The sequence below is a fragment of the Fukomys damarensis genome, unplaced genomic scaffold, assembly GCF_012274545.1.
Source record: "Fukomys damarensis isolate Sample0158 unplaced genomic scaffold, DMR_v1.0_HiC HiC_scaffold_5, whole genome shotgun sequence".
Taxonomy (NCBI): domain Eukaryota; kingdom Metazoa; phylum Chordata; class Mammalia; order Rodentia; family Bathyergidae; genus Fukomys; species Fukomys damarensis.
Window position 1 is genome coordinate 77,651,683 of NW_022900917.1, and position 26,244 is coordinate 77,677,926.

Below are 26,244 nucleotides of genomic sequence, written 5' to 3' on the forward strand. Positions count from 1 at the left end.
AGATCTGTTTCTTATTTGCTTTGATTCTAACTTCATATATAGTTTTCTTACTCCCTTTTTATTAATAAAAAAAAGTGAGTCATTGATTTGTCTGAGCTATAAGTGTCTTTGAGAAATGGAATAAGAGAAACTAAGATAAATACTGATGATGTGACCCTCATTCTTGCAGGGGAAGAGGAACAGTTACAGCCCGGCCAGTTGGAGTTGGAGTTCCTCGAGGGACACCGACAACCAGGGGAGTCCTTTCTACTCGAGGACCAGTGAGCCGGGGAAGAGGCCTTCTCACACCCAGGGCAAGAGGAGTCCCCCCTACTGGGTACAGACCTCCACCACCACCCCCAGCACAGGAAGCCTATGGAGAATATGTAAGTGAAGGCGTCATGTGACAGCTGTGTCGCTGGAACTGCCCAGTCCTGACATAGCGCTAGATGTCATAGCTAAGTGCTTTCTGAACCTCACTTGAGTTCCTGAGTATCCTGCCTTTATGTCATAATCAGTTATTGAATGCTAAATACTTAGCATTAAGAATGGTAGGGACCTTTTTAGCAAGTAGCTGAAATCTTTGGTACAGAAGAATTTAGTGGGGAAGTGCAAAAGACGGGTCAAGGAGACATGCTGCTAAGCTCTTATAGAAGTTCAATGTAGCCTTCTTTCATATTCATCTTCAGTTTGCCTCTGAGTAATCCAGTCATTTAGAAAAGATCACCTCAGTATTATGAAGGAAGCCTCATTCTCTAGTGTTTCCTTTTAAACTGTGCCACTAAGTAGGAATTTTTAGCAAAAAGTCAGTGAAAAAAATAAACGGTCTCTATTTTTTAATTGATGAAGTTTGCCATTGACTTAATTAGATAACCTTGTGTCCCTTGCAGTTCAATAATTCTATTTTATGCTACCTTAAGTAGGTACATGGAAATAAAGAATTGTTAGGAAGAATGGGCTAGGACTGGGTTTAAAAGCAGACAGGACACTACTACTCCTTCTGTTGGCAAAAAGAGAAAAAGCACATTCACTAAAAATTTTCAGATGATCTATATATCTAAGGAATTAAAAAATATAAATTTTAAAGGTGTCCCTGAGGCTGAGTGTTAGCTCAGTGGTAGAGCTCTTTCCTAGCGTGCCAGAAGCTTGGGTTCTATCCCCAATACCACAAGACAAACAAACAAAAGGTGTCCTGGAAGTACCTTCACTGTGATACAGTTTATTTCTGTAGGTATGCTTGACTATATTTAGACAAATAAGTTTACTCTAACACTGATTTAACATTTACTGTCTGAACCCATTATTTCCAAAATAAACATTGAAAAAAGAAATGCATAGTTACTTATTTAAACAAAAAAATATGGGAGGAAGTATCCTATTTTTCCTGGCATGACTGCTGCTTTTTTTTTTTTTCCTCGCAGTACCAGGGATTGAACTCAGGTCTTGGCACTTGCGAAGCAGGCAGAACCACTGAGCTAAATACCCAGCTCTAAGACTGCTGCTTTTTTGAGCAAGGATGCATCTCAGTGCTTGAGATACTCAATATTTCATCTTACGTGTGGTAAAATGAAAAATAAAAAAAGTATTCTCACGTAGATTTAGGCCTAAGAAAGGTACAATTAATGCTGTATGTTCTACTTATTATTGTAAGTAGTTATAAACCTTTAAAGATTCTGCTTTATTAGGCTAAATGAGAAAAACTGGCACTTCACAAGAAATGGACCTGTAGAAATTGAATTGATTTTTCCAAAAGCGATTTAAAGATTCCTGGTCATTTAGAGTGTGGTCTGAGCCAACCATTAATGAGTCACCAAAGACTCCCTGAGTGTGTCTTTGAGAATCACATCTGTTGGCAGACAAAAGTACTTGGCCGTGAGATTGTTATTCCTAGAGTAGGTTGGTCATTGTTACAACCAAACTCTCCTCAATGGAGATGGAATGCTTATCTGTTTTTTTTTAGGGGAAGGAGCCTATTTGGTTTACACTTCCTAGAGGTTTCAGTTCGTAATCAGCCAACTCCAGGGCAGGGACAACAAATAGGCATGGCAGAGCAGAAACAATAAGGCACATACAAGTCAGTGAAGGTTAGCAAGAGAGTTAACAGGGTCTCCCAGCCGTTTTTATCCTATTCAGACTAATTAGGGAGTGCAACACTCACACCCTTAATCCCAGTGCCCTTCAGCCTAGCTTTGCTTCATGAATCAGTTCCAGCTTCACACACTAGATAAAGCCTATGACCACATGAGGCTTTGGGGGGACATCTAGACCCAAACAATAACATTCCACCCATGGTTCCCCAAAGACTCATGTACATTGTTCCACACAAAAGGCATTTAGTCCATAAAAGAGTTTCCAGAGTCCTAAAAGTTGCAGCATCTCTGAAAAGTCCAAGTCCCAAGTCTCCTCAGAGATGTAAGGCAAACATTTAGCTGCAAGCCCCTGTACAAATGAAAAGAAAGCTAAACACTTCCAACATTCAGTGGCATAAGATAAACATTACCATCCAAAATGTACAAATAGGGGGTTATAAAGGAATGGGACCAAAGTAAGTCCAAAATCCAGTAGGGGAAACATTAAATCCCACAGTTCCATTTCCAGCATCCCCAACGATCTGTGGAAAGTTGTGAATGCCAGAGGCTTTTGGTGGCTCTGTCCCTGTGGCACTTTTGGCGGTTGTAGCTTCCATGGCTTCTCTCTTGGGCTGGCTCCACTCCTTCCTTGCAGCTTTCCTCAGAGAATCCATGCTGTTGGTGTCTCCAAATTTCTGGGGTCTCCAGTGCACCTTTGGCTTCACACTCGTAGCTTCAAACATTGCCCTCTCAGGGGCACACTGCCAGGCCTTCTAGGCCTCCTTCTGAAATCTTCCTCACTGCACACTTCTGGCATTCTGCTTTCACCTAAAACGAGTGCCACGTGGATGATGCCAAGGTCTGTTGCCAGCTGGAACAATTGTAGCCAGTCTTCCCTCTCTCCTGGCTATAAGGGTCAAGTGCCTGGATTCCTGAGCACTCCGAACCCAATCCCGAGGAACAAATTCTCTAGGTTGCCACCATTTTGGAACAACTTCCCTAGGCTGCTGCCATTCTGGAACTTGGTGTGAGTGTTGCCATTTTGGAGCCTGGTTCTCTCAGGCTTTTTTCTCAAAACAAATTCCTCCGCCTTTATAATTCTGAGGCTGCAGAGTGTGGAGTCCTGCTGCTTCCTGTGATGCTCTCAAACCATCTTTTCTATTTTCCTAATCCTTCTCAGTAAGCAAGATCTGCTCTGCTCCATCTTTGCAGACCACAGCTTTACTAGAGCTTCCTTTCTGACCCAACTCAAAATGTTTTAAATCATTCTTCTGGGCTCCTTGCTCTTGATTCTCCACATAGATCTGGCTAAAAGCCCCCAACAATAGCCATGCCACTGCCTCAATATTCGACTGCCTTGAAATTTCTTCTGCAAGATTTATTAGTCCACCACCCTTAATCTCAGCCTCAGGCAGAGTCTCTGGACACAAATAAAATGCAAATAAACTTTCTGTCGAGCCATAACACCTATCGTCTGGAGTCCAACAGTCACTGTATTCCTTTTTCCCAGCAGATCTCTCCTGACCCTGGTCTTTACTGGCTTTCTGGTTTTCTGAGCTCTGACCAGAATCTCCGTACAAAACAGCCTGAGGTGTTCTAGCTGTACTTCTGTAGCCAGCATCTCCGGGTCTTTCCCCATTTTCCCCTTCAAATAAGCCAGTTCCGAAGGTTTTTGAGCCACATGGCCAGGTAATGTCGGAGCAAGGACCCCACTTCTCTGGTGCCACATCTCTGTGTTAGTTACCTTGTCTCACTGAGACAAAACACCTGAAAGTTAGAGAAAGGGTTTATTTGGCTTACCCTTCCTAGAGGTTTCAGTCTACAGTCAGCCAACTCCAGGGCAGAGACGACAAACAGGCCTGGCAGAACAGAAGAACGTGGCACACACAAGGTAGTGAAGGCAACAAGTGGAATGCTTATCTTTTAAGAAGAACTCTAAACAAGGCAATTCAACATGATTAGTGTTATTTTTCAAAAGAAAGTAGATAATAGATGTTATTTGAGTATAAACTGTGACTTTCTGCTCTATTTTTAGCTTAGAAAAGTTAGACATAGTTATGGTAACTCTTCTTTTGTGAGAATTAGAAGTACCTCTTTCCCCTAATACATTTATTTATAAGGTATATTCAAATAATTAAATAGCTGAAAAATTAACTAGCATAATCCCAAATGCATTTACTGAGAACACTTTAACAATTTAAAATGTTGATATAATTATACAGAAAGATAAGCCTGACACTTGCTTTCTGAACTCATCTTACCAATAATTTCTAAGGTGAAATCATTTTTTGATAAGTTGCATTAGGGTCAACATGCAAACCAAAAGCATGCAACAGAGTAAATGTATGACCATTAAATCTTTACTCATTTACTCTCTCTGAAGGACTTAGCTGAAACCCAGAGATAGTAGAAGTGAAAGGATTTCCTGGGCCTTTGCCGTTTGGAATAGCTCTAAGTCAGGGTTCAGAGGAAGACAGGAGAAGGAGGAGCAGAGAACAGATGCCAAAGAAGATCTAGAAAGAGTGTATAAACAGAAGGAAACGTATATAGAACAAGAGCCCTGTAACCTCTTGCTACACATCTTGAGCCTCTGGCAGAATATACTTTCAGACTTACTTAAATCGGTCCAGATGCCTGAGATCAAAGGGCAGAGGTGACCAAAGTCCACATTCCCGGCAATGGTGCTCTTTCCTGATGACCTCCTGACTCCAGTTTTGAAAAGCTGTTTCAATGTTGCTTTATCACTTTTTAAAAATTACTATTATAACCTAAGCACTTAAAAGTTAATAATTACTTCAAGGAAACTTGTTTTTTGTCAGCTCTTCTGCTGTGTCTTAGTCCTTTACCTCCGTGCCATATGTGTGGATTTTTGTCCCACAGCTAACGCTTCTCTGCAGATAATGACAGAGGTAAAGGATGATTTATAGTTTAGCCCAGTTCTAACACCAGATACCTGGACAAAGCACAGATCCCACAGGTTCTGCAAAAACCTCGAAAGACTGCTCTCTACTTCAGTAGGCAATCATAAGTCGTGGGTCCCCTGCTTACCTGCAATTTCTGTCTTCGCTACAAGTTGGAAGTTGCCATAACCCCTTCTTCAATTTCTGTAATTTACTAGGACAGCTCAGAAGTCAGGTAAACAACTAAGGAATAAGCAGTACTTTATTCTTTGCTACGTATGAAGGAGCATGGCCTGGGAACTTGGATTCAGGTTACCCTGAATGATGCACTCTGAAGTGAAAGAGGCTCCTTGATCCTTCATAGTCAGATTTTAGATATGCTATCTCCCCACCCCCCCATAAAGCAATTATTTTAGAATTCTAGAGAAATCTTCATCTCTTCCAGATAAATTTGAGACCCTTCTGCATAACTGAGTCTCCCTAACTGACCACCTAAGTGGACACATTACCAACCTGCCCTTCCCCACGTTGCCATGTACCTTCCATCAATACCAGCTTTCTCTCCAGAAACACAGGCTTGTGACTTTTTGCATGCCTTTCCTTGCTTTTTCCATACCAGCTCTTTTTACTACTGTATTTAGTCTTCTCTTGTGAAGTCTATCTAGTCCTAAAGACACATCACTAATGCCAAAAGACAAATTACAAGAATTTAAAGTTGGCTTTGTTTTTTATTCTAGAATTGGGCAGCATTTTATTCCACAGAATAAAGTAAATCAATGAACTAAATTGATTTACTTTATTAATTTTTTCCTAATAGGAAGTGTTTTGTTTTTGCTATGTTATGGTTGAACTCAGGGCCTTTCACATGTAAAGAAATTTCTCAGGCATTGAGCTTACCCCCAGATCATAATTTCTTAATTTTATTTGATGTTGGAGACTGGGCCCCATTAATTTTCTGACCTGGAACTTGGTAGACCTCTTGAGTAGCTAGGACTATAGCTTTGTGCCACTGAGCCCAGCAGGGGGTTAGTTTCATAGGTAGAAAAGAACTGAAGAAAGAAGAAATAAAACAGAAAGCAGATCTGTCATTTCAAGGTAACCTACCTTGTAAGGTAGGGACAGAGAGACAGAGCATCGGGAAAATAACTGGTTATTTCAGATTACCTTCCCTGTGTACAGATGCAAGCAGAGTTAATCTTGCCTTTTGAAAGTGGCCCATTGGGGGAATTTTGGCTATTTATCTCTCAAATTCGGCTATTTTCAGAAGGTCGTATAAGCAGTGTAGTTTCATTTTTGAGACATGGAGCTTTAGCATAAGTGGCTTCATTTTCATTTTTAGCCTGGTCTCATGAAGCCCCATGTGGGAGTTTAGTTCCCAGCTGTGGCCTACTCTAATTCATGTTTATCATCAATAGTATTGTTCCTGTCCTTTTAGCACTTGGGACTGCCTCTGTTCTTGCTTACTTTGTCTCTAGTAGAGTGTTCCTTTGAGGCAGGAGGTATGTCTTTATCTTCATTTGCCCAGAGCCTTTCACTGGGCCTGACATTTTGGGATAATAAGACTTAATTCCTATGTCGTGCCATGTGTTAGGCACATTTTTCACATACAGTAATCAGTAAAATAAAATTGAACATCTTAAGTCAGTTTTAGCAAATATAGCATGGTGTGAGATAATAAATATTAAAGTGTTATTTAATAAACTGTTATGCCAAGAGGAAAATACGTAGTTTTTGATCCACCTCGTCACTGTGGTATCTGTTATGTTCTTATGGAAATTATTTAACTTTTCTGGCCTTCGGGTTTTTGTTTTTTTTTTTGTTTTTGTTTTTTTGTTTTTTTGAGACAGGGTCTCACTATGTAGTTGAGACTGACCTGGAACTCACTGTGTAGCCCAGGCTGGTCTCGAACTCACAGCCATCCTCCTGTCTCAGCCTCCCAAGTGCTGGGATTACAGGCATGCACCACCACCCCTGGAAGGTTTTTTATTTTTTAGTCTGCAAAATGGTGATGGCAGTACTTTAGCCAGCTAGTCAGCAGGTTAGGTCACATGATGTTTTTAACCCTCCCAGCTTGAAATTCTGTGATGCACTGAGTGTTTTTTGTGTAAACTTGGCTTCCACTATCAACCTAAAGATGAATTTTGTAATTAAAAGCTATTTTCAACAAGCAGAAACCCTGGATGTTGAAAGAAAGTCATAGAACAAAAAAATTGCATTTTAATGATGTAGAATCAAGTTGAAAGTGCAATATGTTTTCTAAAAATGGGATTCTTAGACATACCTGGGTCCCTTAAAGTATATAAACAAAAATTGTCTTTAAAATTTAATCATATTATTTGAATACTTATTTGAATATGCTGGACTTGATTTTCTAATCATGGCAAGTATTTACCATTTAACTAAGGTGATGATGCTTTTCCTGAGGCAGTATCTAATATGCTTTTATTGTCCAGCCCTAAGATGTTTATTGAGCAGAATGTGGGACTGCGCTTTAGTTGCCTTGGGTGGTGGGTGTCACCTGCTGGACTGAGCAAAGGGAAGGCCAGGAGCTGAGGGGCTTTGATGCCCCTTTGATCATCCCATGTCAATCAGCCATTTACAGCAGTTTCTGTCAAACGAAAACATCATGAAGTCCTCATCCACCGTATTCACTGGGACCTGGCACCTTGCGACTTCCTCTACCTGTTTCCCAAAGTAAAATCACAATGCAAGGTAAATGTTTTGAATTGATTCAGGATGTCAGAGCAGCCACAACAGAAACAGTGCAGCTAAAGATACAATAGAGGACCTCCAGAACTGCTTCAGAAATTGATGGGAATGGTGGGACAGGTGTGTTCAGAGAGCAGGATTAATGGCAATGTGTCATTTACTTGAATAATTTTTAAAATTTAAATATTTGCTGTATTTTTCAAATCTTACATATCAAGCCTTCACTAGTCATGAGCCTCTTTTTGTGAACTGCTGCCCTTTCTAGTACTTCTTACTATTGAGGAAGATGCTGAGGTTCCTGATGCTTCTTTGTAAATCATCAGCCTCAGTAGTCATGAATTCTGTGAGGAAGTCATTGCTTTAGTGCACACTGAGAAGGGAAATATCTGAAATAGTTGTCATAGAGAAGTCATCAGAATTACAGGGCAGCAACCCAATGTTTCTTCATCATTTTTTTCAGTCCCTAATCAGAATAACAGAATGCTCTTCAGCCTTCCTAAATTAATAGAACAAAAGACAGCTGCCATTCAAGGTGTGTGTGAAGTATGAATGTACTGTGTGCCCTGACTGTTACCTCAGTCAGCCCTCACTCTTACCCTCTGAAAGAATATTAACTAAACTAGACAGCTGAGCCTAGAGGACTCACAGAGGATACAGGTTTTCCCCAATCACAATACTCAAGCATAAGGAAACTCCTGCGGCCTTACTTCCTGGCAAGCATATTTGTAAGCACTTTACATGCATTTGTTACTACCTGAGAACACCAACACAAGGTAGGTACATTTACAGGGTGGCAAGCAGATGAGGTCAGAGCCAGAACTCACAGCCTAGCAGTCCCAGCCTGTGACTTTCACCTAATCCCGAACCTTGCATTTGCACATGGAAAAGTTGTCCGATGAAAGGGGGAAAGTATTTCATCTCTTTAGGGATAAAAGTTGTGTACAGAGTCTACAATATGGTAAGTGGTGCATAATAAAGAAGTAATTGGTTTTACCTATTCTTCTGCAACCACTATGAAGTATTTCCTCTTAGGAAATCTTCCACTGGTAAAAATTAATCCAAGTTTAAAGAGTCCAAGGGATCATTTAAATAGAAGCAGAGATCTGAACCTAATGCTCTATGAGCAGCTGTGTCCCTCTGCCTACCTTCTAGCTTCATGGCTCATGAAGGCTGTATAGGGTGAAAGTTGTCTTGAAGAAGTCCTGTTACTAATGTACACGACATCCTCATCTGCATTTTAGAAATATGGGTCACCACTCTGTTGCTGTGAGAGGAAGGAACAGTGGGCATTTCAAGGAACACTAGAGAAGGCCCTTAGGGAAAGCCAAATTATTCTTAGTATGTATGTGTAGAATTTCAAGGACTCCGTGAGTGAAAGCATAATCCTTCTCATTGTTGTGAAAAAGGTAGCGCTCACCTGAAGTTGTTAATTATGTGACTAGTTTGGAGATTTTTGTACAGATGAGGGTTGCACTGACAGCACATTTCCCTAATACAGTGACTACTGGCATAATTTTTGACAGTTAACTAATCTTTAAACTGTTTCAATTATCTTGTTTTCCATAGTGGGAAACTTAATTAAAACAGACTACAGATTGCGAAAAGGTTATTTATGAAAATGCATTTTTAAATGTGAATGAAAAGCCTAGGGACACCTTTTTATTTTAGATAAAAAGATGAAGGTTCTATGATTTTTTTATTCACTTTACCAGAAGCAGGGGTAAGAGCAGCACTATGCAATTTACTTGGAATGTCTATCTGGAGCCTTGCAAGTCAATTTTGTTCTTAAATTGCTTGAATGGTTAACTTGATTTAGAAATGTAAAACTTTAGGAAATAATTCCAGATCTTAAATAGATAAGTATAGAAGACTTTTTTTTTTTCTTTATATTAAACAAAGGCAAGAAAAGCCAAAAAAAAAGTACCTGTTGAGGGAGTGGAGGGGCTCTGCAGCAGCCCTGTGGCCAAGGCATGGAAAGCATGTGTTGCTGCATCATTAATACTGCTCATCTCATCCCGAGTGAGTTGAGCTAATGCGTCAGGTGTATGGAGTCCTTGGGGTAAATTAGGGATGAAACAGGGAGGGCAACTTGGGAAACACTACATTAGATTTTTGTTGTAATACTTCTCTGCAAGAACCTGCCCCCTTGTTCTTTTGTTTTCCTTAGGCATTTTACTAGCATTTATAGAATTTACTCTCTGCCTTCAAGGAAATTAGAGTATCAGACAGAGATAATAGTATGGGAATGGAAAAAATGTTTCACCTCTACTCTTCTGAATTCTTAGCTGGGATGAACCTTTGTAACAAAAGAACAAGTAGAATGGTATTAACATGTATATTTCTTATATACATGTGAAATACCCATAAAAGGAATATGTTAATGGTTTAGATCTAAAACCCTGTCCTTTAAAATTCTTGTATTCAGAGTGTGCCTAGTCACTAGGGCTGTGACCAGAAGCAGGCTCCTCCATGCGCTCTGTGTCCCCTGGCTGACATGAAGTGACCTCCTTTCTCCCACTGTGTCCTTCTGTAATGCTGTTGAAGTTAGCCAGCCATGGACTGAATCCTCCCGAAACCATGAACCAAAACAAATCTGTCCTCCAGAAAGTTGTGGATATTGACTGTTGCTTCCCAATGACAGAAAAGTGGCCAATGCAGAGTACAACTCAAAGAGGTGGCTTATTTAAAATATCTTATGCAAAGAAGAGTGCAGAATTAGAGAAGTGATTCACAAAGGAAAAAGACTTTAAGTCTTCAAGTCTCTGGGGACAGCAACTTGGGGGAAGGCAAAATAAGGGGGGTTTTATGTAAATTTCTCTGCCATCTCAGCCTCTTGAGGGTCTGACATCTTCAGTGATCAGCCTTTATCCCTTCGGGCAGAGAGGGAAGAAGAGGCATCTATACCTTTGTAAACTGAGACTTGTTTTTAGGAAGATAGATTAGAGCTTTTCACACCAGAGGAACTGTTCGGTATTTACACGTGTGACTTATTTCACTTAAGAGTATATCATCAATATGCATCCATTTTCAGCTTCTCTTTTATCTTCTTGTTTTCTTCTTGTTTTGATTTTCTCAAAATATCCCTCATATCAAAATGGTGAATTTTGGGGTGGTGTGTCTGGTCTCCTCCAGAACAGTAATCACCCTTGCTTTTCTTCCTTTCAGAATCCCCTGATTATTTTAGGTGGTGAATCTCTGTTATTTGGACCCATAGAGTATATATTATTTAGGGAATGTATCTTTTAGGGAATGTAATCTTTTATTTGTGTTGTTTCCTGTTACATTTTAAGTCACTGATGGTAGCAGCTCTCTCTTTGTATCTACAGAGCCCAGTGTATAATATATTCTGTGTTTGGTTTCTTGATGCAAAAACAAAATACAATTATCCTTCAGGATAAGAATATCTATAATTGACTTACGTGCAAAGAATATTTGGAAGGGACCAAAGAGGGAAGACTTTTTTTAATTAATTAATTTTATCGGTACATTTACGGTATACAATGTAATAACATCAGTGAAAATTCGCACCTTTACATAATCCATCTTGGTTCTTATTTTTTCCCCATTCCTCTGCCCTCCCTTCAACCCCTTCACCCCTCCATATCTACAAAGACTTTGTTTCCATTTTTTTCTTTTTCTCATGTTAATTCCATTCCCATCTTTCTTTTCCCCTTTCCCTCCCAAGGGAAGACTTTTTAAAGGATGTAACGTGTAACCAGCAAGTAAGGACACAGGTAACATGAGGCAGGAAGAGTTGGGAGGCGTTTCCATGGAGATACATGGCCTGTCCTGGTGTACTGCAGATAATCAAAAAATTTTTGATGAGGTTTATTATCATCTTTATGCTTACATATTTTTATTCTGCTTTGATTTAAGTCTGGATGTCCCCCCAAAACCTTATCTGCTCATAAATGTGGCTTTGGAGAGTGTTTGGATCACGGGACAGGATACTCATTGTCAGATTAGTCTGTTGGTGAATTTATAGCTAAATGTGATAGTTGTCAGTGTATTAGTCCACTGATGGGTTTGTAGCTGGGTGCGATGTTGGGAGGTGAAGCTGGGTGCCAAAAGGTGGGTCACTGTGGGCGTGGCCTGGAGAGATGTGTCTCTATCTCTTGATCCCTGACACTTCCTGCCTGCTATGCCATAAACTGTTTCTCTTCTGCTGTGCCCCTCTGCCATGCTGCCCTGCCTTGGAACCAGCTGGCTATAGACTGAAACCTGTAAAATCTGCTACCTAAATAAACCTTTCCTCATTTAAGTTGTGGTTTCTGGGTATATCAGCAGTGAGAAAGTAAATATGTTTGTTTATAGATAGAATTGAGCATGAGGCACATAATAAGATACAAAGTCTGAAGAGATACTTCATGACTATAGGAATTTAAAATAAATATTTTAAAATGTCATTGGAATGCAACCATATTGACACATTATGTGACACTAGTGGAAAGTCAGCTGACCAGCTCCATGGGTCCTCATGGTGTGCCGGAGGAATCACTAAACTGCAGGCCTGAGGTCAGTTTTATAGGGGCAGGCAGTGCAAGACAACAATTACAGGCAGAATCAGGAGTCAAGCTGAGTACTTGCAAATCCTTGCTTTGTCTGTATTTGATATGTGATCTTAATCAATTTGCTTAACTCTTCTATGTCTCCATTCCTGATCTAGAAATGGAGCTATTAGTAGTTACCATGATAGCATGATTCTATTTTGAGGATAACTAGCATGTGAAGTGTACTTCCTGCAGTACGGACATGTAAAAATGTGATAAATGAGTATTATTATTGTTGTAGAATCAGAGATGTAATTTCCTCTGTTTAGCAGTGGAGCGCTGTCTTTTGGGAAAGATTTTTATTGCGTCTCAGATATTAGTATATGAAAAACATAGTGTCCAGTATTTTTCACACCCACCAGGATGGTGAAAATTGAAAAAGTAATTTCAGATGTTAGCTGGGGTGAGACATAACAGAGACTTTGCTGTGGACATAGAAGTCGGTACCCCACCACTTTGGCCATGTTCACTAAGCCTCAGCGGCCCTACAGATTTTTCTCCTAACCTCTCTGAGCTCCCTCCTCTTTCACCTCTTGTCATAACCTTTCCTGTTGCTATAAGAAAATATCTAGCTGAACATGATGGTGTTTGCCTCCAGAGGCTGTACTCCAGAGGCTGAGGTAGTAGGATCTCTATGAGTTTGAGACCAGTCTGGGCTACATAGTGAGTTCAAAACCAGCCTAAACTACACAGTGAGACCTTGTACCAAAAAAAGAAAGAAAAGAAGATGTCTTAGATTGAGTGACTTATAAATAACATTTATATCACATTTCTGGAGGCTGTGTAGTCCAGCCTTCAAGGTACCAACAGATTCATTGTTAGGAGAACGCTTACTCACTGCGACATAGATATCATAGATATCTTACTGTATCCCCACCTGAGGAAGGACAAAAGGGGTGGGAGGCACAGAAAATCCAGGTAACTGTGGAGCTTCTTTTGTAAGTATTGGCACCATTCATGAGATCAGCACCCTCATGACTTCCCCAAAGGTACTTTCCATTTAACAGCACCACAGTGGGGATGAAATTTCAACACAAATTTTGGAGAAGCAACAATATCTGTATAGTATCCTAGCCCTCAGGGTCTTTGTACTTGCATTCATTCAGTCTAAAATCCACTTCTCTCGCAAAATCTCTCTATAGCCAGCTCCTTCATTTCTTTTACATTTGCATTCAAGGTCTTACATATCTAAAACCTTGTCTAGCATTTCAAACCTCACCAACTTTCTGTCTTACACACAATAGATTTTGCATTTGGTTTTGTTTGTCCACATCCCCACTAGAATATTGCCTGTCTTTAGTGCTATATCCCCACCGCTCCAAACGGTTCCTGGAACTTTTCAGGCATTCAGTATATGTCTGTCTCCCAGGATGAATGGGAAGATCAATATCAAAAACTTCACTGTAGTGTCATGTTAATTTGGACTCAGTAAAATTTAACTATCCCACTTTTCCCCTAGCTTTGTAGGATTTATGGTTTAAATCATTTTCTTTAGTTTTCCATTTACATTTAGTTTTCTTTACCTTGTTTTGGGATTTCTAGGTTAAATTTGTGGTCATATTATTTTTTTTACAGTATTTCAAACACCTTGTAAAATACAAACAAATATAATTCTACTTCAGTTAGACATGGACCGAGAGAGGGAAGTGAAACTCTGTGAATCATTGTGATAGACACATTTTTAAAGGCGATGTTCAGATGTGGCTAGAATGGCCACTATAACCTTGGGCAGTCTGTCCCTTACACAGCACAGTAGTTAATTATAGTATTTGCCAAAAGGAAATGCAGACTTTGCATTTTAGATAATGTGTTAAGAATTTGTCACATTTTACAAGAGACAGATACCTTTATAACTTTGATTTTTCTCTAATTTAATAGTTGTAGAGTGTTAAAAGGAACAAGTCCTTAAAACAAACCTGTCTTCATTGGACAAGAACTGTACCAAACAGCTTTCACATACGTGTTTGGTTAAGACTCCTACAATCATGAGAAACTGCCAGGAGTTTGTGATTCCCAGTTTTCAAATTATAAAATTGGGGTCCAGAGGGTTTAGTTTTTTCCCCAAAGTCACACAGCTATTAAATAGCAGAGCTGGAATTTGAGCATAGTTATCACATTCCAAAGCTACAGAGTACTCTCCTTTCAGTCATGTAGTAAGAAAGTGGGCACGTGATTTGACTGGAAAATAAATCATGTCTATTCAAATGATGTAAGCAATCATCTGATTTCAAGTTATTGATACTTTGGTGTGATTTTTGTCCATAATTATAAAATAACTATATGTGTGTGTGTGTGTGTGTGTGTGTGTGTGTGTGTGTGTGTATAAAATCATTAATGATACTTGTGTTTGTTACCACATTGACAAGGATATTCTTACTCAAAACCCCAGGTAAAATGAATTTCTTGAAAGGCATTTGTTTTATAAATCCAAAATAAGATATTAAGACTTAAATTTAAATAAACTTTTAACATTGTATTATATAGTAAGACTTACTTTGAAATAACCTGTTACCACTTTAATCAATGTGAAGTATATAGCATAACTGTGTGTTTTTTAAAAGAAGTCAGAACTGAATATATTTTTAAATCACCCTCTTTGCAAATTCTTCTGACTGTTCAGAATGGTTTTTCCAGGCCGAAATGATATCCTTGATTTTGCTTGTGACAGAAATAGAATTAAGTAGGTCATCCTGCTTCCTTTATCCTGGAAGATCTCTTAAAACTTCTCTGGTATTTGACCACATACCAGTTTGAGTTTCTCAGGTCAGGAATGGTAAATGAAGACTCTACCTGTGTTAGAGTGAGTGTCTAGGCCACTGCGCCAGTTTAGTGCCATTTCTAAGCTAAAATTTATAGAAGTAGTTTGATTTTTTTAAAAAGCAAGTCTTTTTAGTGGCACAAGAATGTATGTATTGCTCACTATTATTAATTATGTTGCTCTAACTTTCAGAAATAGAAAATGAAGTTCCAAAGGGAAGTTTTTGCTCAGGGCAGAGAATATAAGACTGGTATTTAATGTTTCATAGAAAATGATACAAGTGAGGTTTCATTATCAAAATTTATAATATTTTAATTAGTGCTACACTTTCTCCTACAATGTCTCTTTGATTTGTAGTCATCTCAAAGAAGCACTTATTATATGTCCTGCTGTCTGTTTAATTAATTCTTCATTCATTGCACAAACCTTACTACATGCTTATATGCCACACAAGAGAATACAGTTTGGTCCTTACTCTTAAGGGCCTTTCAGACCTGTGAGAGAAAGGAGGCAAAGAAGTAATTTCAGGTGCCACATATATTCAAGTGGTTCCTTTTCATAGGACGCGAAGCAGGCAAGAGTTAATTCAGCCTCAAGGCGTAGAATTGGTGATAGAAAGGATGATGCCAGAGGAAGTAGCCTGGGAGGAGGAGGTCCCGTAGTGCAGGACCTGACCCTGCACAGGGTGCTGACTGTGAGTGAGCTGCAGGGTGCAGGAGCTGCCCCTGGGTGAGTCATGGAGGGCAAGACTGAGATGGGAAAGAATTTGGTCTTTGTCTTGTGGAAGCAAGAGACAAGGAAAGGGTGGTTTAAGCTAGCAGAACCTAAGCTCAGGTTTGCATTGTAGGTAGAGAATTCAGGAGGGATGTGTAGATGAGGAAGCACTGGAAGTGCTAGTCTAGGTGAAAAATTCAGCATGATTTGAGGAAACCTAATGATTCATCATGGGACTGTAGAGGAAGGGATGCTTGTGAGAGATAAGAGGTCAGAAAGAGCCTCAGCAGTGGTAGGTATGATAGCAGGTTGAGAAGCCCACGGGCAGGGTTTTCTCAGAGAGTGCACCTTGTATCTCAAGTGTGCTTGGCCCCCAGGTGCAGGAGCTGTGTCCCAAGATTGTACCTGGTATAAGGAATCCATCGGTACATTTGGTGCAGAATGGTAGATGAGTCCCATCCATGCAGCACTGCAAGAGAGGGACGTATATTTGGCCAACTGGTGGCAAAACACAGGTGCAGCGGATTTAGGTCTGCTTTCTTAGGTGTGAGAAATTATGAGTGAGCAGAAGGTACTTCCTTTCCTGAACACTTCCCTAGGCAGAGTGCAGAGTAGGCAGGCACAGCAGAGGGAACAGCACATGGGCTGGCCACCAGTGACAACATAGGAGGCTGACATAGAAATGCAGCCACATCATCAAGAGAGAAAATACAGAGATGTAAAGAGATCACAGAGATGTTAGTGTAAAGAAAGTCCAGCGTATCTGAGCAGTGCCAACAAAGAAGTGTAAGTTCCCAGGCACATGTGGACATTTTTAAGAGTAGGTTCTAAGCTTAGATCTCAGATTAAACTAAATCTTCATTATCCCCTTCTATTATTCCATTGAATTATCTGTTAAATTGTAGCAAATTCACTATTTCTTACAATTCCTTCTTGAGCCTCAGAAAAATTGAAAGAGCAATGCTATAATGTAAAATTCTGTAATTAAGAAAGCAATGAGCCCCATCTTGTTGAAAACACTCGTTAAGTGGGTTAGAAAAAAAAGACTGCTAAATTCTTGAATCACACAGTCCTCAAAAGAAATAGCCCTAATATCTTCAATATTCTCTGTGCTTCTTTTGAATCATTTTCTGGTTTATTTCCCCCTGCTGCTTCTCAGCCAGTGACCTCATCTGCTACCTTGCAATAAATATAAAAGATCAACAAGAATTCCCTCCACCCCTCCTAGAAACTCACTCAGCCAATTATTTTCTGCTGTCACGGTCTTCTTTATGCCTCCCTGTGTTTTTCACATGATTTCAAATGAACAACAATACCTGTTATAATGGGAGGTTGTGCAAAATATTCACTCCTGTAGCCAAAACTAGCTATGAAGCTATCATGAAAGAAATCTGGTTAGAGTTGCAAATTTAATATTTTTAAGTCCAGTATAAAAATGCTGAAGCTAATAATTCAGTGTTCTAAATAATTTAAAATTTAAATAAGTTCCTAGCACTGTAATATTTGGCAGAATAATTGAGCAAGGAATGCAGTGTTGAAACAGTATGGTGCTTAATATTTTAACTAATTTTTAAAATCTCATCTACTTACAATCTTAATTCTTTAAGCCCAAAAGTAGAATTCTTCACTCGAAAAACCTTTATTCTTTTGAGGCTGCTGACAAATTACTGAAGAAGCCTTACATTTTGCCAATAACTATGCAGTGTCTGAGTGCTCTCCTTGCTGGCTGTTGAGCCCACCCTTTGTGTTCTGTACGCACACACTACTGCTGCAGCCGGGTCCCTAAGGCACAAGTGAATGCTGTCACTCAGACGGAATCCAAGTCTGATTCCATAATTTCATTCTTCATGTTGCAGTTTGTAGATTTCTGATTTCATCATTCTCCTGTTTTTCATTTTCCTCTTATAATATGCTCACCACAAGCAATTTGCCTCCTGGGTGAGAAGGTGCTTTTTTTTTCCCTAAACCTTCATTGTTTGGCACCTACAGTTCATTCCACTTAATTTTCATTTGTAGTGACTTTTCCCTACAACTTTTACTTTTCTGTGCTTTGAGATTAATCTAACATTGTCACTTCTGTAGAATTTCCGTTTCTTTTCCCAGTTGGGCAGGTCTGTCCCACTTCAGTGCTTATCCTGGACATGTTAAATTCTAGTTGTCTCCGTGGCTGTCTGTTTCCTCTCTCCCACCCAGTCTCATGATAAGTGCTCATTAGACTGTAAAGAGCCTTCCTTTCCACCCGTGATGTTTATGAGTGCCAGAAACAGCGTAGGCCCCATGAAAAGACTTTCTACTCTTCAGTAAAGAATGTTCCTTTTGTTCGGAGAGGCCAGCCTTTCGTTTCTAATTAATGTCTGTACTTCACTTCTCTGATAACCAGAATCATCTCAAAGTATTTACTTCTTGTCTAATAACTTTTTTCCTCCTTTTATTGGCCGTTGGAAGATCATAGCCATTAGCTATGTGAAGAACCCAGTGGCTTCATTTTTATGTTGTAACTTTATTCATTTTCTTCTTCCTCTTACCTCATTTAATGAATATTCATTTTATATTCTATTTTGCTTCCAAACTACAAAATACATTTCTATTTGACAATTATTCAGTTCTTCCATTGTGATACAAAATTAGAAAAATATTGATGAGTATGTATATATTATGTAAGTTTTATTTCTACAAAGGTAGTACTATATATTCCTTATGCAAATAAATTGAAGCCTGATATTTACCAGAAGAGTTTCAAAGAGTATATGTGTAATAATCAAATCAAGGTAATTAGCGTTTACAGCTCCTTAAATATACTGTATATAATTATTTCACTTTACTCCATAAATGCATAAATTTATTATGTATCAGTTTTTTCTAAATTGGAGAATAAGGTGATCTCTTTAAACTGGCCATTTGGGTTGTATCTTTGTACACTGAGGCTTCTGATGTTCTTCATCTGGTGCAGTTGCATTAGAAATCCAGGGTAGACATCTGCACAGATAATAAGAGATAAATAATGCCAGCAGTTATTTAAGAAGCCCTTGGTGTGTCAGGCATTGTGCTAGAATATGTACAGATGTAAGAGTATATGCTATCTTATCCTTTTAAAATACTTGTAAGGATTTACATTTTAAAAATAAATTCTGATAGAATATACCTAAAATTATTGATAACAGAATCCCAGCTGATTCCAAATACTTTCTCTTATCTCTAATCTACCTTCCTCTACTTAAAGGGGCCTCGTGTATACTCTGCAATCATTACATGATTTCCATTGATAATATTGATGTTCCAAGATGGTGTTTCAAGGCTCATTTAAATATTAATTAGATAGCAATAAATCCATAGACATTATGTAATTAACCCTGAGAACTTAGGATCAGTTATAGGACAAGATTTACATTTTCGTGGGCTTGAATGTCATGTGTGTAGAATTTCATTTAAAATCTGCCCCTGGAGAACTATGAGGATGGCTTTTATTCTTACTGGGTTATTACTGTCTTTTTTTAATTATAAGAGTTCTTCGTATGTTCTGGATACTAGGTCTTTATCAGAGTTATGATTTGCAAATAGTTTGTGACCATAAAAGTTCATAATTTTCAAAAAATCCATTTTATGTGAGTAGTGGGGTTTCTGTTTGTTTGGTTTTTGTTTATTGGCATTAATGCTTCATCTGGCCTGTGTAAGAAATCACTAACCCAAGAACACAAAGATTTATATTTTTTCTAAGAATTTTATGTTTGATCATATGCTTCTATATGTGATGTATTTTAAAGTGTCAGTTTCATTTTGTTCATCCATATGTGTCTGCCCATACTCCCTTGTTTTGGTTACTGTAGCTTGGTAGTAAATTTTTTAATGGGAAAATATATGGTCTGACCTTTCCATGTACACTTGACATGAATGTATTCTGCTCTTACTGGTGGAGTGTTCTTTAGGGGTCTGTTAGGACTGGTTGGCTTATATTGTTCAGTTCTTCTAATTGCCGTTTTATGTATCTGGATGCTTTCAGGTTGTGTTGTATATACATGTATGCTTGCTTGCTCTTTTATCTTCTTGGATAAAATGAACCAACCTTTTTAATCCTTTAAAAATATCTTTTGTCCAATAAGTTTTTATCTTAAAAAATCTTGTTTTGCCTAATATTAGCATTAGAGTTTCTGTAGCTCTCTTTTTATTGTATTTCTCATGTATTGTATTTTTTTCTTTCAGTGTATTTTTGTCTCTAAATCCAAATCATGTCTTTTCTAGACAAGATGTGGTTGGATTATTTTTTTCTATGATGCCTTCAATTGATACAGATAATCCATTTACTTTTACTGTAATTATCTATAAGGTAGAATTTACATCTGCCTTTTTGCTCTGTGTTTCTTGTATGTCTTTTGCATTTCTTGTACTTTACTGTCTTTTTGTGTTATTTTTTTCACTCTACTTTAATTCCCTTGTTATTTTTCTACATCTTTCTTTTTAAATTATTTTCTTAGCCTGCCTTGGGATCATGATTTACCTCTTTATCTCTTTTGTAGAACAAAACCAACTTACTTTTTTTTGGTTTGTTTGTTTGTTGTTTTTTGAGGCAAGATCTTGCTATGTAGTTCAGGCAGGCCCTGGATCTCCCTGCATGTCTCTGGCAGGCCTCAGACTCACTGCAATTCTCCTGCCTCTGCCTCCCAAGTGCCAGCACACTTTCAACAGTGCCCAGAAACTTTCTCTCTTATAGTTCGGTTCTCTCCTCTCATCTTGCATTGATACTGTCATATAATTTATGTATTTACATATTGTATGCCTGTCTTGGTCAGTTTCTTTGTTTGTGGGACACAGTACTTAACACCTGAAATTTAAAAGAAGAGTGGTTTATTTTGCTTATGTTTTAGAAGTTTCAGACCTTGCATTGTGCAAGGGCCTGGGAGAAGGAAAGCTGCTCATCTCTTGGTGGACAGGAAGCAGAGAGCGAAGGGTGGAGCCAGGGAGGGAGATGCCCTTCAGGTCCCACCTCTGTTGTCCATTGTCTTCAAACCACACCCTGCCTCCTATCACCAGGCCTGCTACAGGCCCTGTAATCCACCTGCTTTCCACTAGCCCCACCTCTGAGCACATGAGGCTGTGGCGGACATTAGATATAAGCCATAGCAGTGCCCATCAACACAGGTTTGTAATTATGTCTTCATGCAGTTGTATTTTAGATCAGATAAAAGAAAAAGGAATGTAAGCCAAAAACTGCTTTGATGTTGTCTTTAACATTTATCTAAATATTTATGTTTCCCGGTGTTCTGCATTTTCTCTTCTGGATTCAGGTTACTGTTTAAATGGTCTTTCACTCCCCCTAAAGCTGCTTTCAATACTTTTTATAAAGCATATCTGCTATTATTGATAAATTATGTCAGATTTCGTTTACCTGTAAAGGTCTTCATGGTTTTCATTTCTGAAGGATATGTATGTATGGCGCTAGATGGTGAACCTAGAGCCTCATGAGCATGCTAAATGCGCACTCTTTTTTCTTCCCCTGTTCTTTTTCTGAGTATTTCATGCATATGTTCATTATTCAGTAGTGTCACACAGTTCTCTGATCCTCTATTCATTTCTCTTTCACTTCTTTTCTTCACTGAGATTATCAATTCATGTAATTTAAACTTGTCAGATTCTTTCTTTTGCCAGTCATATCAGCTGATGTGCCCTCTGGTGAATTTTTCATTTTTGTTATTAAGCGTTACCAGCAAAAAAAAAAAAAAAATCTGGTTCATTTTTTTTATCTATATATATATATACTAATATTCTTGGTGAAGCATTGTTTTCATATTTTTCTCTTCAGTTGCTTGGCTGTGTTTAAGACAGCTGACTTAAGTTCTTTGACTTAAATTCAAGGTCTCAGCTTCATCAGGGACAATTTTTATGCTCGCTTTTTTTCTTGTATAGATACCACACTTTCGTGTCTCTTTTCTTGTCTTACTTTTAAAACTGGACATTGCATGTAATTTCTACTTCTGGAAATCAAATTCCAGCTTTTGTTTAAAATGAGACATTTTGCATAGTTGATCATTTCTGGATGTCAGATCTCGGGGTTGGTCATTCTCTCTGCTGTTTATTGACTTTTCCCAGCTCATTCTGTGAAGTCTGTCTTCATCTGGTGTTCCCTCTGACATCTCTGTATCAGCTTACTGTTCAGTTCCTTTTAGGACAGAGATCCTTAAATGCCTAGAAACGTCCTCACCTTTGCCAAGGTCCTCTGGATTTTATTGGCACTCCTGTTCAGCTCTTACCCAATCACTGTACAGCCAACTCAGCCTAAACTTTTAATTTCCTGCTTATGCTCAAACTTCAGCTGCAAGAAAGAGTGTGGGCCTCATCAGGTCTTTCCTGAGTGTGAATGTGGCACTATGCACAGGCGTGGCCTTCTACAGTCTCAGGAATATCTCAGGTTTTTAAAAACCTGTACAGCGATTTTAGTCTCCTCTTTTTTCACTTAAGCTTATTGATTAGTCTGTCATTTATTTGCCCAGGTCTTCTCCGCTGATGTAGTCAGTTGAAAACTTAAAAAACTGCCCCTAATTATTAATTTTCTTCATATTCCCCTTGAGAATAGATTTGGCACAAGAAGTGCTCTAAGTCAGGTCAGATGATAGTTCTGTGAGTTGGGTCTGTGGAAGAAGCCCAGCCCTGTTCTACTCCAGTTTCCCCAGACTGCTGCCAATCATGTCCCTTGGTTTTTTTAGGCCCCTGCGGAGTTGGGGTGGAGAATGGGAGTAAAAGTTAAAATATCACAAAGCTCACATTCTTACCAGGATTTAGCCAGTCTTCAAAAAGTAAATGCTGCCTAGATGTCTGCATTTCTTTGATCGGTTTCCAGCGGACTGAAAACAGTGATCCTGACATTCTTTTCCTCAAAATCTCTTTGCTTTTATAGAGAGAATGTCTGGAAGTTCTTACTCTGCCATTTGTCCTGAAATCATACCTCTGCATTTTTCTTCACACTCTGGTCATACAGCTTCATGTCAGCTGTTTTAATAAAAATACACTAAAAGCAGAATGCTCCTTTCTTTCCAGGAAGTTCTGACTGTCTTTGTACTTCCTTTGCATTTTAGGACTATGATGATGGATATGGCACTGCTTATGACGAACAGAGTTACGATTCCTACGATAACAGCTACAGCACCCCAGCCCAGAGGTAAGAGCCAGTCCTCACGGCCAGCCCCACGCAGACATGGGTGCCTTTCAACATGTGTGTGCTGTGGGAGGCATGGCGTTCAGCTGGTGAGGGGAATCTGATTTGCCTTTTTTTGTTTTGTGTCTTCTCATTCAAGAAGCAATATCTGTGTGTCACCCAATTCAGATTCGCTGTGGTATTAAAACAGTCTTAAGAAATAAAAACTGAAATAAATCTTATTTATCCTAAAAACTTGACATAAGTGTTTATTTAGTATAACCTGAGGAGGAACAATTGCCTCAAAGGGTGTGACTGTTGCTCCTATGGCCAAGAATCACATGAGCAAGGTGTGACCCTGTGAGTGCCTGTGGAGTAAAGTATGTAGTGCGGTTCCCTGTTTGTAGAAGTTTTGGTTTCCTGGAAGTGGTGTTCCTGTTTTCTAACGACTCTAGATGCCTCCTGTGAGTAATGAGTTAGTTCCGATTCATTTTCTAAAGTATTTACTCAGAAATAAATATTGTCAGAAGCAAAAAAAGAGCTTTCTCGTTGCCTTTTCTGGTAATATCCCTTAATGGTCATTGATATGTGAAATCAGTTTTTATTCTGTTCAGAATGTTTTCCTAAATGCCTAGAAAGCTTTTGCTTTAAGATTTTGTGTTTAAAAGTGGTGAACAAAGGCTGACATAAAACAAATATTGGCTTTACAGTGATTATGTACCATAATAAATATGGACTGTTCTGGTTATTGTAATGAAGCATCAACTTCTGAACTTAAACAGTACAGTCCAGGTTCTGAGCACACAGGATCTCTCATTTGTTGACTCTGTTCCTGTAGTAACAAGACTTTTAAAACTGTCATTTGTGCTGAGAACAAATTATGTCCTGTATAACTCTAGCAGTTAAGCAGCCTTCCACCTTTGGCTGGCAGCTGGTCTTTGTGGTTGGAAGCTTGGTGTATCATGTTTATGTCCATTGTTGGGAGTTGAGGAACACCTGGTGTTAGTGGAACCCATCCATTGGCCAGCACATCACCATGCTAGATGAGAGTCTCCTGTAAGTGTTCTAGCAGCTTTCTGGTGCATTTGGCACTTTCCCCACTCATTGAGTAGATGAAGAAGGGAACAACAACAACAACAAAAAGAATGTCTGCCAAAAGTCACACAATAAGTGGAAAAATGAAATTCTAAGTCAGACCTAACAGATTTTTTTACTCTTTTTAAATAACTGGGTCTATCTCAGATTTTACTTTAAAACATAAATATCCACAAATACTTTGGTTACAGGTTTCAACCTGAATATCCCAGCTGAGCAAGTCTTCCCCTGCCACAGTGTTTACTGAATGTGTGGTGTGTTCGTGCATTTTGCAAGGCTGTGGACCCTGTCCTGTGCAGCCATCCCTCCTGACTTCATTTCCAGATGGCAGGTGCTTTGTCAGGGAGACTCCAGGGTGTGCTGGTGATCAAAGCTGCTGAGCGGTGACTTGGGTGGTGTGACTGCCACACCACACTCAGCCCTGGCTCCTTTCTTCAGTGTCGCTGCAGTCTTCTCTCTGTTACACCCCTATAGCCAGCTAGTGTTCCGTGTATTGGACTTTCCAATGAAGGCGTCTGTCGTTACTTTGAGCTGTATGTTCAACTTGAGGACCTACTGTAATCTGTGTTCTGTGCTAGTGCTTTGTATATTTGATTGCATTTTATCTTCACAGGCACCAGTCCAGTCCTGTGCACTAAACATTGTTTGTAGTTAGTAGCTGTGAAAACTGACATAGCTTTTCAATGAAGTGCATATGCGGTCCAACATTATAGCCTCCATCATCTTTTGTTTTTCTGTATTTGCATAAACAACCAAATTTAAAGCATTCAACATATTTAAAGCATTTTAATTCAGTAAGTGTCAGTATGTATCAAAGAGAGTAATGTCACATTGTGCCTCCTGCTGAACTGATGGAGAACAAGAAGTCCACACTTATCTAGACCTCTTTGAAATCAGGCATGAAATTTAAGCCATTACTTAACATGCTCATTTAATCCAAATGACAACAGCAAGAGTTAATGTACGTAATGAAACAGGCCTGGGGAAGTAAATGGCTGATCCCAAGTATGGATGCTGAGTGGAGAAGGTCAGGCTCCTTCACTGTAAGCTGGGATAATATGTTAACGTGATTAACTGTAAGCATTCATTCTCTTGATCATCTGGTTAATATTAATTGAATATGTTTTATGCTAGGTGCTGGTCTTGATGATTGGAAAACAAAGATTAAGGTAGAGACTCCATCCCTGAAAAGCTCACTGCTAGTGCACTAGGAGAGACCAGAGGACATTCAGTGTTTCCTCTATAGACAGAGCGTTGTTCTGGCTTGGAATTTAGGGAACATAGCCCCAGATGGCAAATGTGGAGGGAAAGCGTACAAAGCAAGAGTAGACGGGAAAAGGGACATGACATAGAAAGTCCCATGTGAGAAGCAGTCAGGGCTAGTATGTGCGACCCTCAGTGAGGGGATGAGATGGGAGGAGTCATAACTGTGGGTTTCCCCACGCCAGGAACAAGAGACTTGAAAATAGAGAGCCACTGAAGTTACATGAAAGCAAATGACCTTCGTGGATTGGAATTTAGATAAATTAATTAGCTGACAGTATAGAGGCTAAATGGTGAGCCTAAGGGTAGAGACCAGTTAGCAAGCTGGTACATTGTAAATTATAAGCTCTTTAAATGTCAGGAAAGACACCCTGAAAGAAACGTCTTGCATGATAGCCAGTCTGCCTTCTTTGAAGTGATCATTTGGTGCTGCAATGCTTCTTATCTGAAGGAGTACAGAGTTTTATGCAGGCATTGCAAACGTGAGCAAAGCAAAAGCCATTGTTTCTTAGGCACACCTTCACTTAACCCTGTGACATGCAAACTAAATAGCTTTTTCTTTTAAAATAAGGAAAGCATGGTTCACAAAAATTATTATAGATTGCTTAAGATCCTTAAGAAGTAAAGGAGCCAGTGAACCTCGGCCTGTGTCTCCTCCACTGTAATGCTCCCAGGCTTTTTTATGTGCTGCTTCCTTGTAAACAGAAGTACAGCCCTTATACTATTCAGTTGGGTGCAGACATGCCTTTATCCACTCTATTAGCTTGTTGGGGCTTCTGTAAGAAATCTCTAAAGCCTTAAATAGCCAAAAACCCAGTGTGGGCAGGTTCTCTTTCTTCTGAGCACTTGCTCTTGGCCTGCAGAAGGATGTCTTCTCCAGGTGCTCACGTGGTCTTCCTTCTGTGCCTCCATGCTTCTCATGTCTGTGTATCCAGATTTTCTCCTGTAAGAGCACGAGTTGAATTGGATTCAAACCCACCCTACAGGCTTTATTTTATCTTAACTCATTCAAGGCCTGATCTCCAAGTACACCTCAGTATGCAGATTTGGGAGTCAGAGCTTCAACATATGAATTTTAGAGGAG

General features: G+C 39.2%; 1 protein-coding gene across 3 annotated transcripts in view; it reads left to right on the forward strand.

Annotated features, from left to right (window-relative positions):
- Khdrbs3 (KH RNA binding domain containing, signal transduction associated 3) overlaps positions 1-26,244 on the forward strand; it is a 166,503-nt gene that overhangs the window by 99,910 nt on the left and 40,349 nt on the right. For all 3 annotated transcript variants that reach the window (XM_010629626.3, XM_033760860.1, XM_033760861.1), the window contains exons 6-7: positions 170-365; positions 22,744-22,826. In XM_010629626.3, coding sequence (XP_010627928.1) covers positions 170-365; positions 22,744-22,826 — 279 coding nt within the window. The remainder of the gene's footprint in view (positions 1-169; positions 366-22,743; positions 22,827-26,244) is intronic.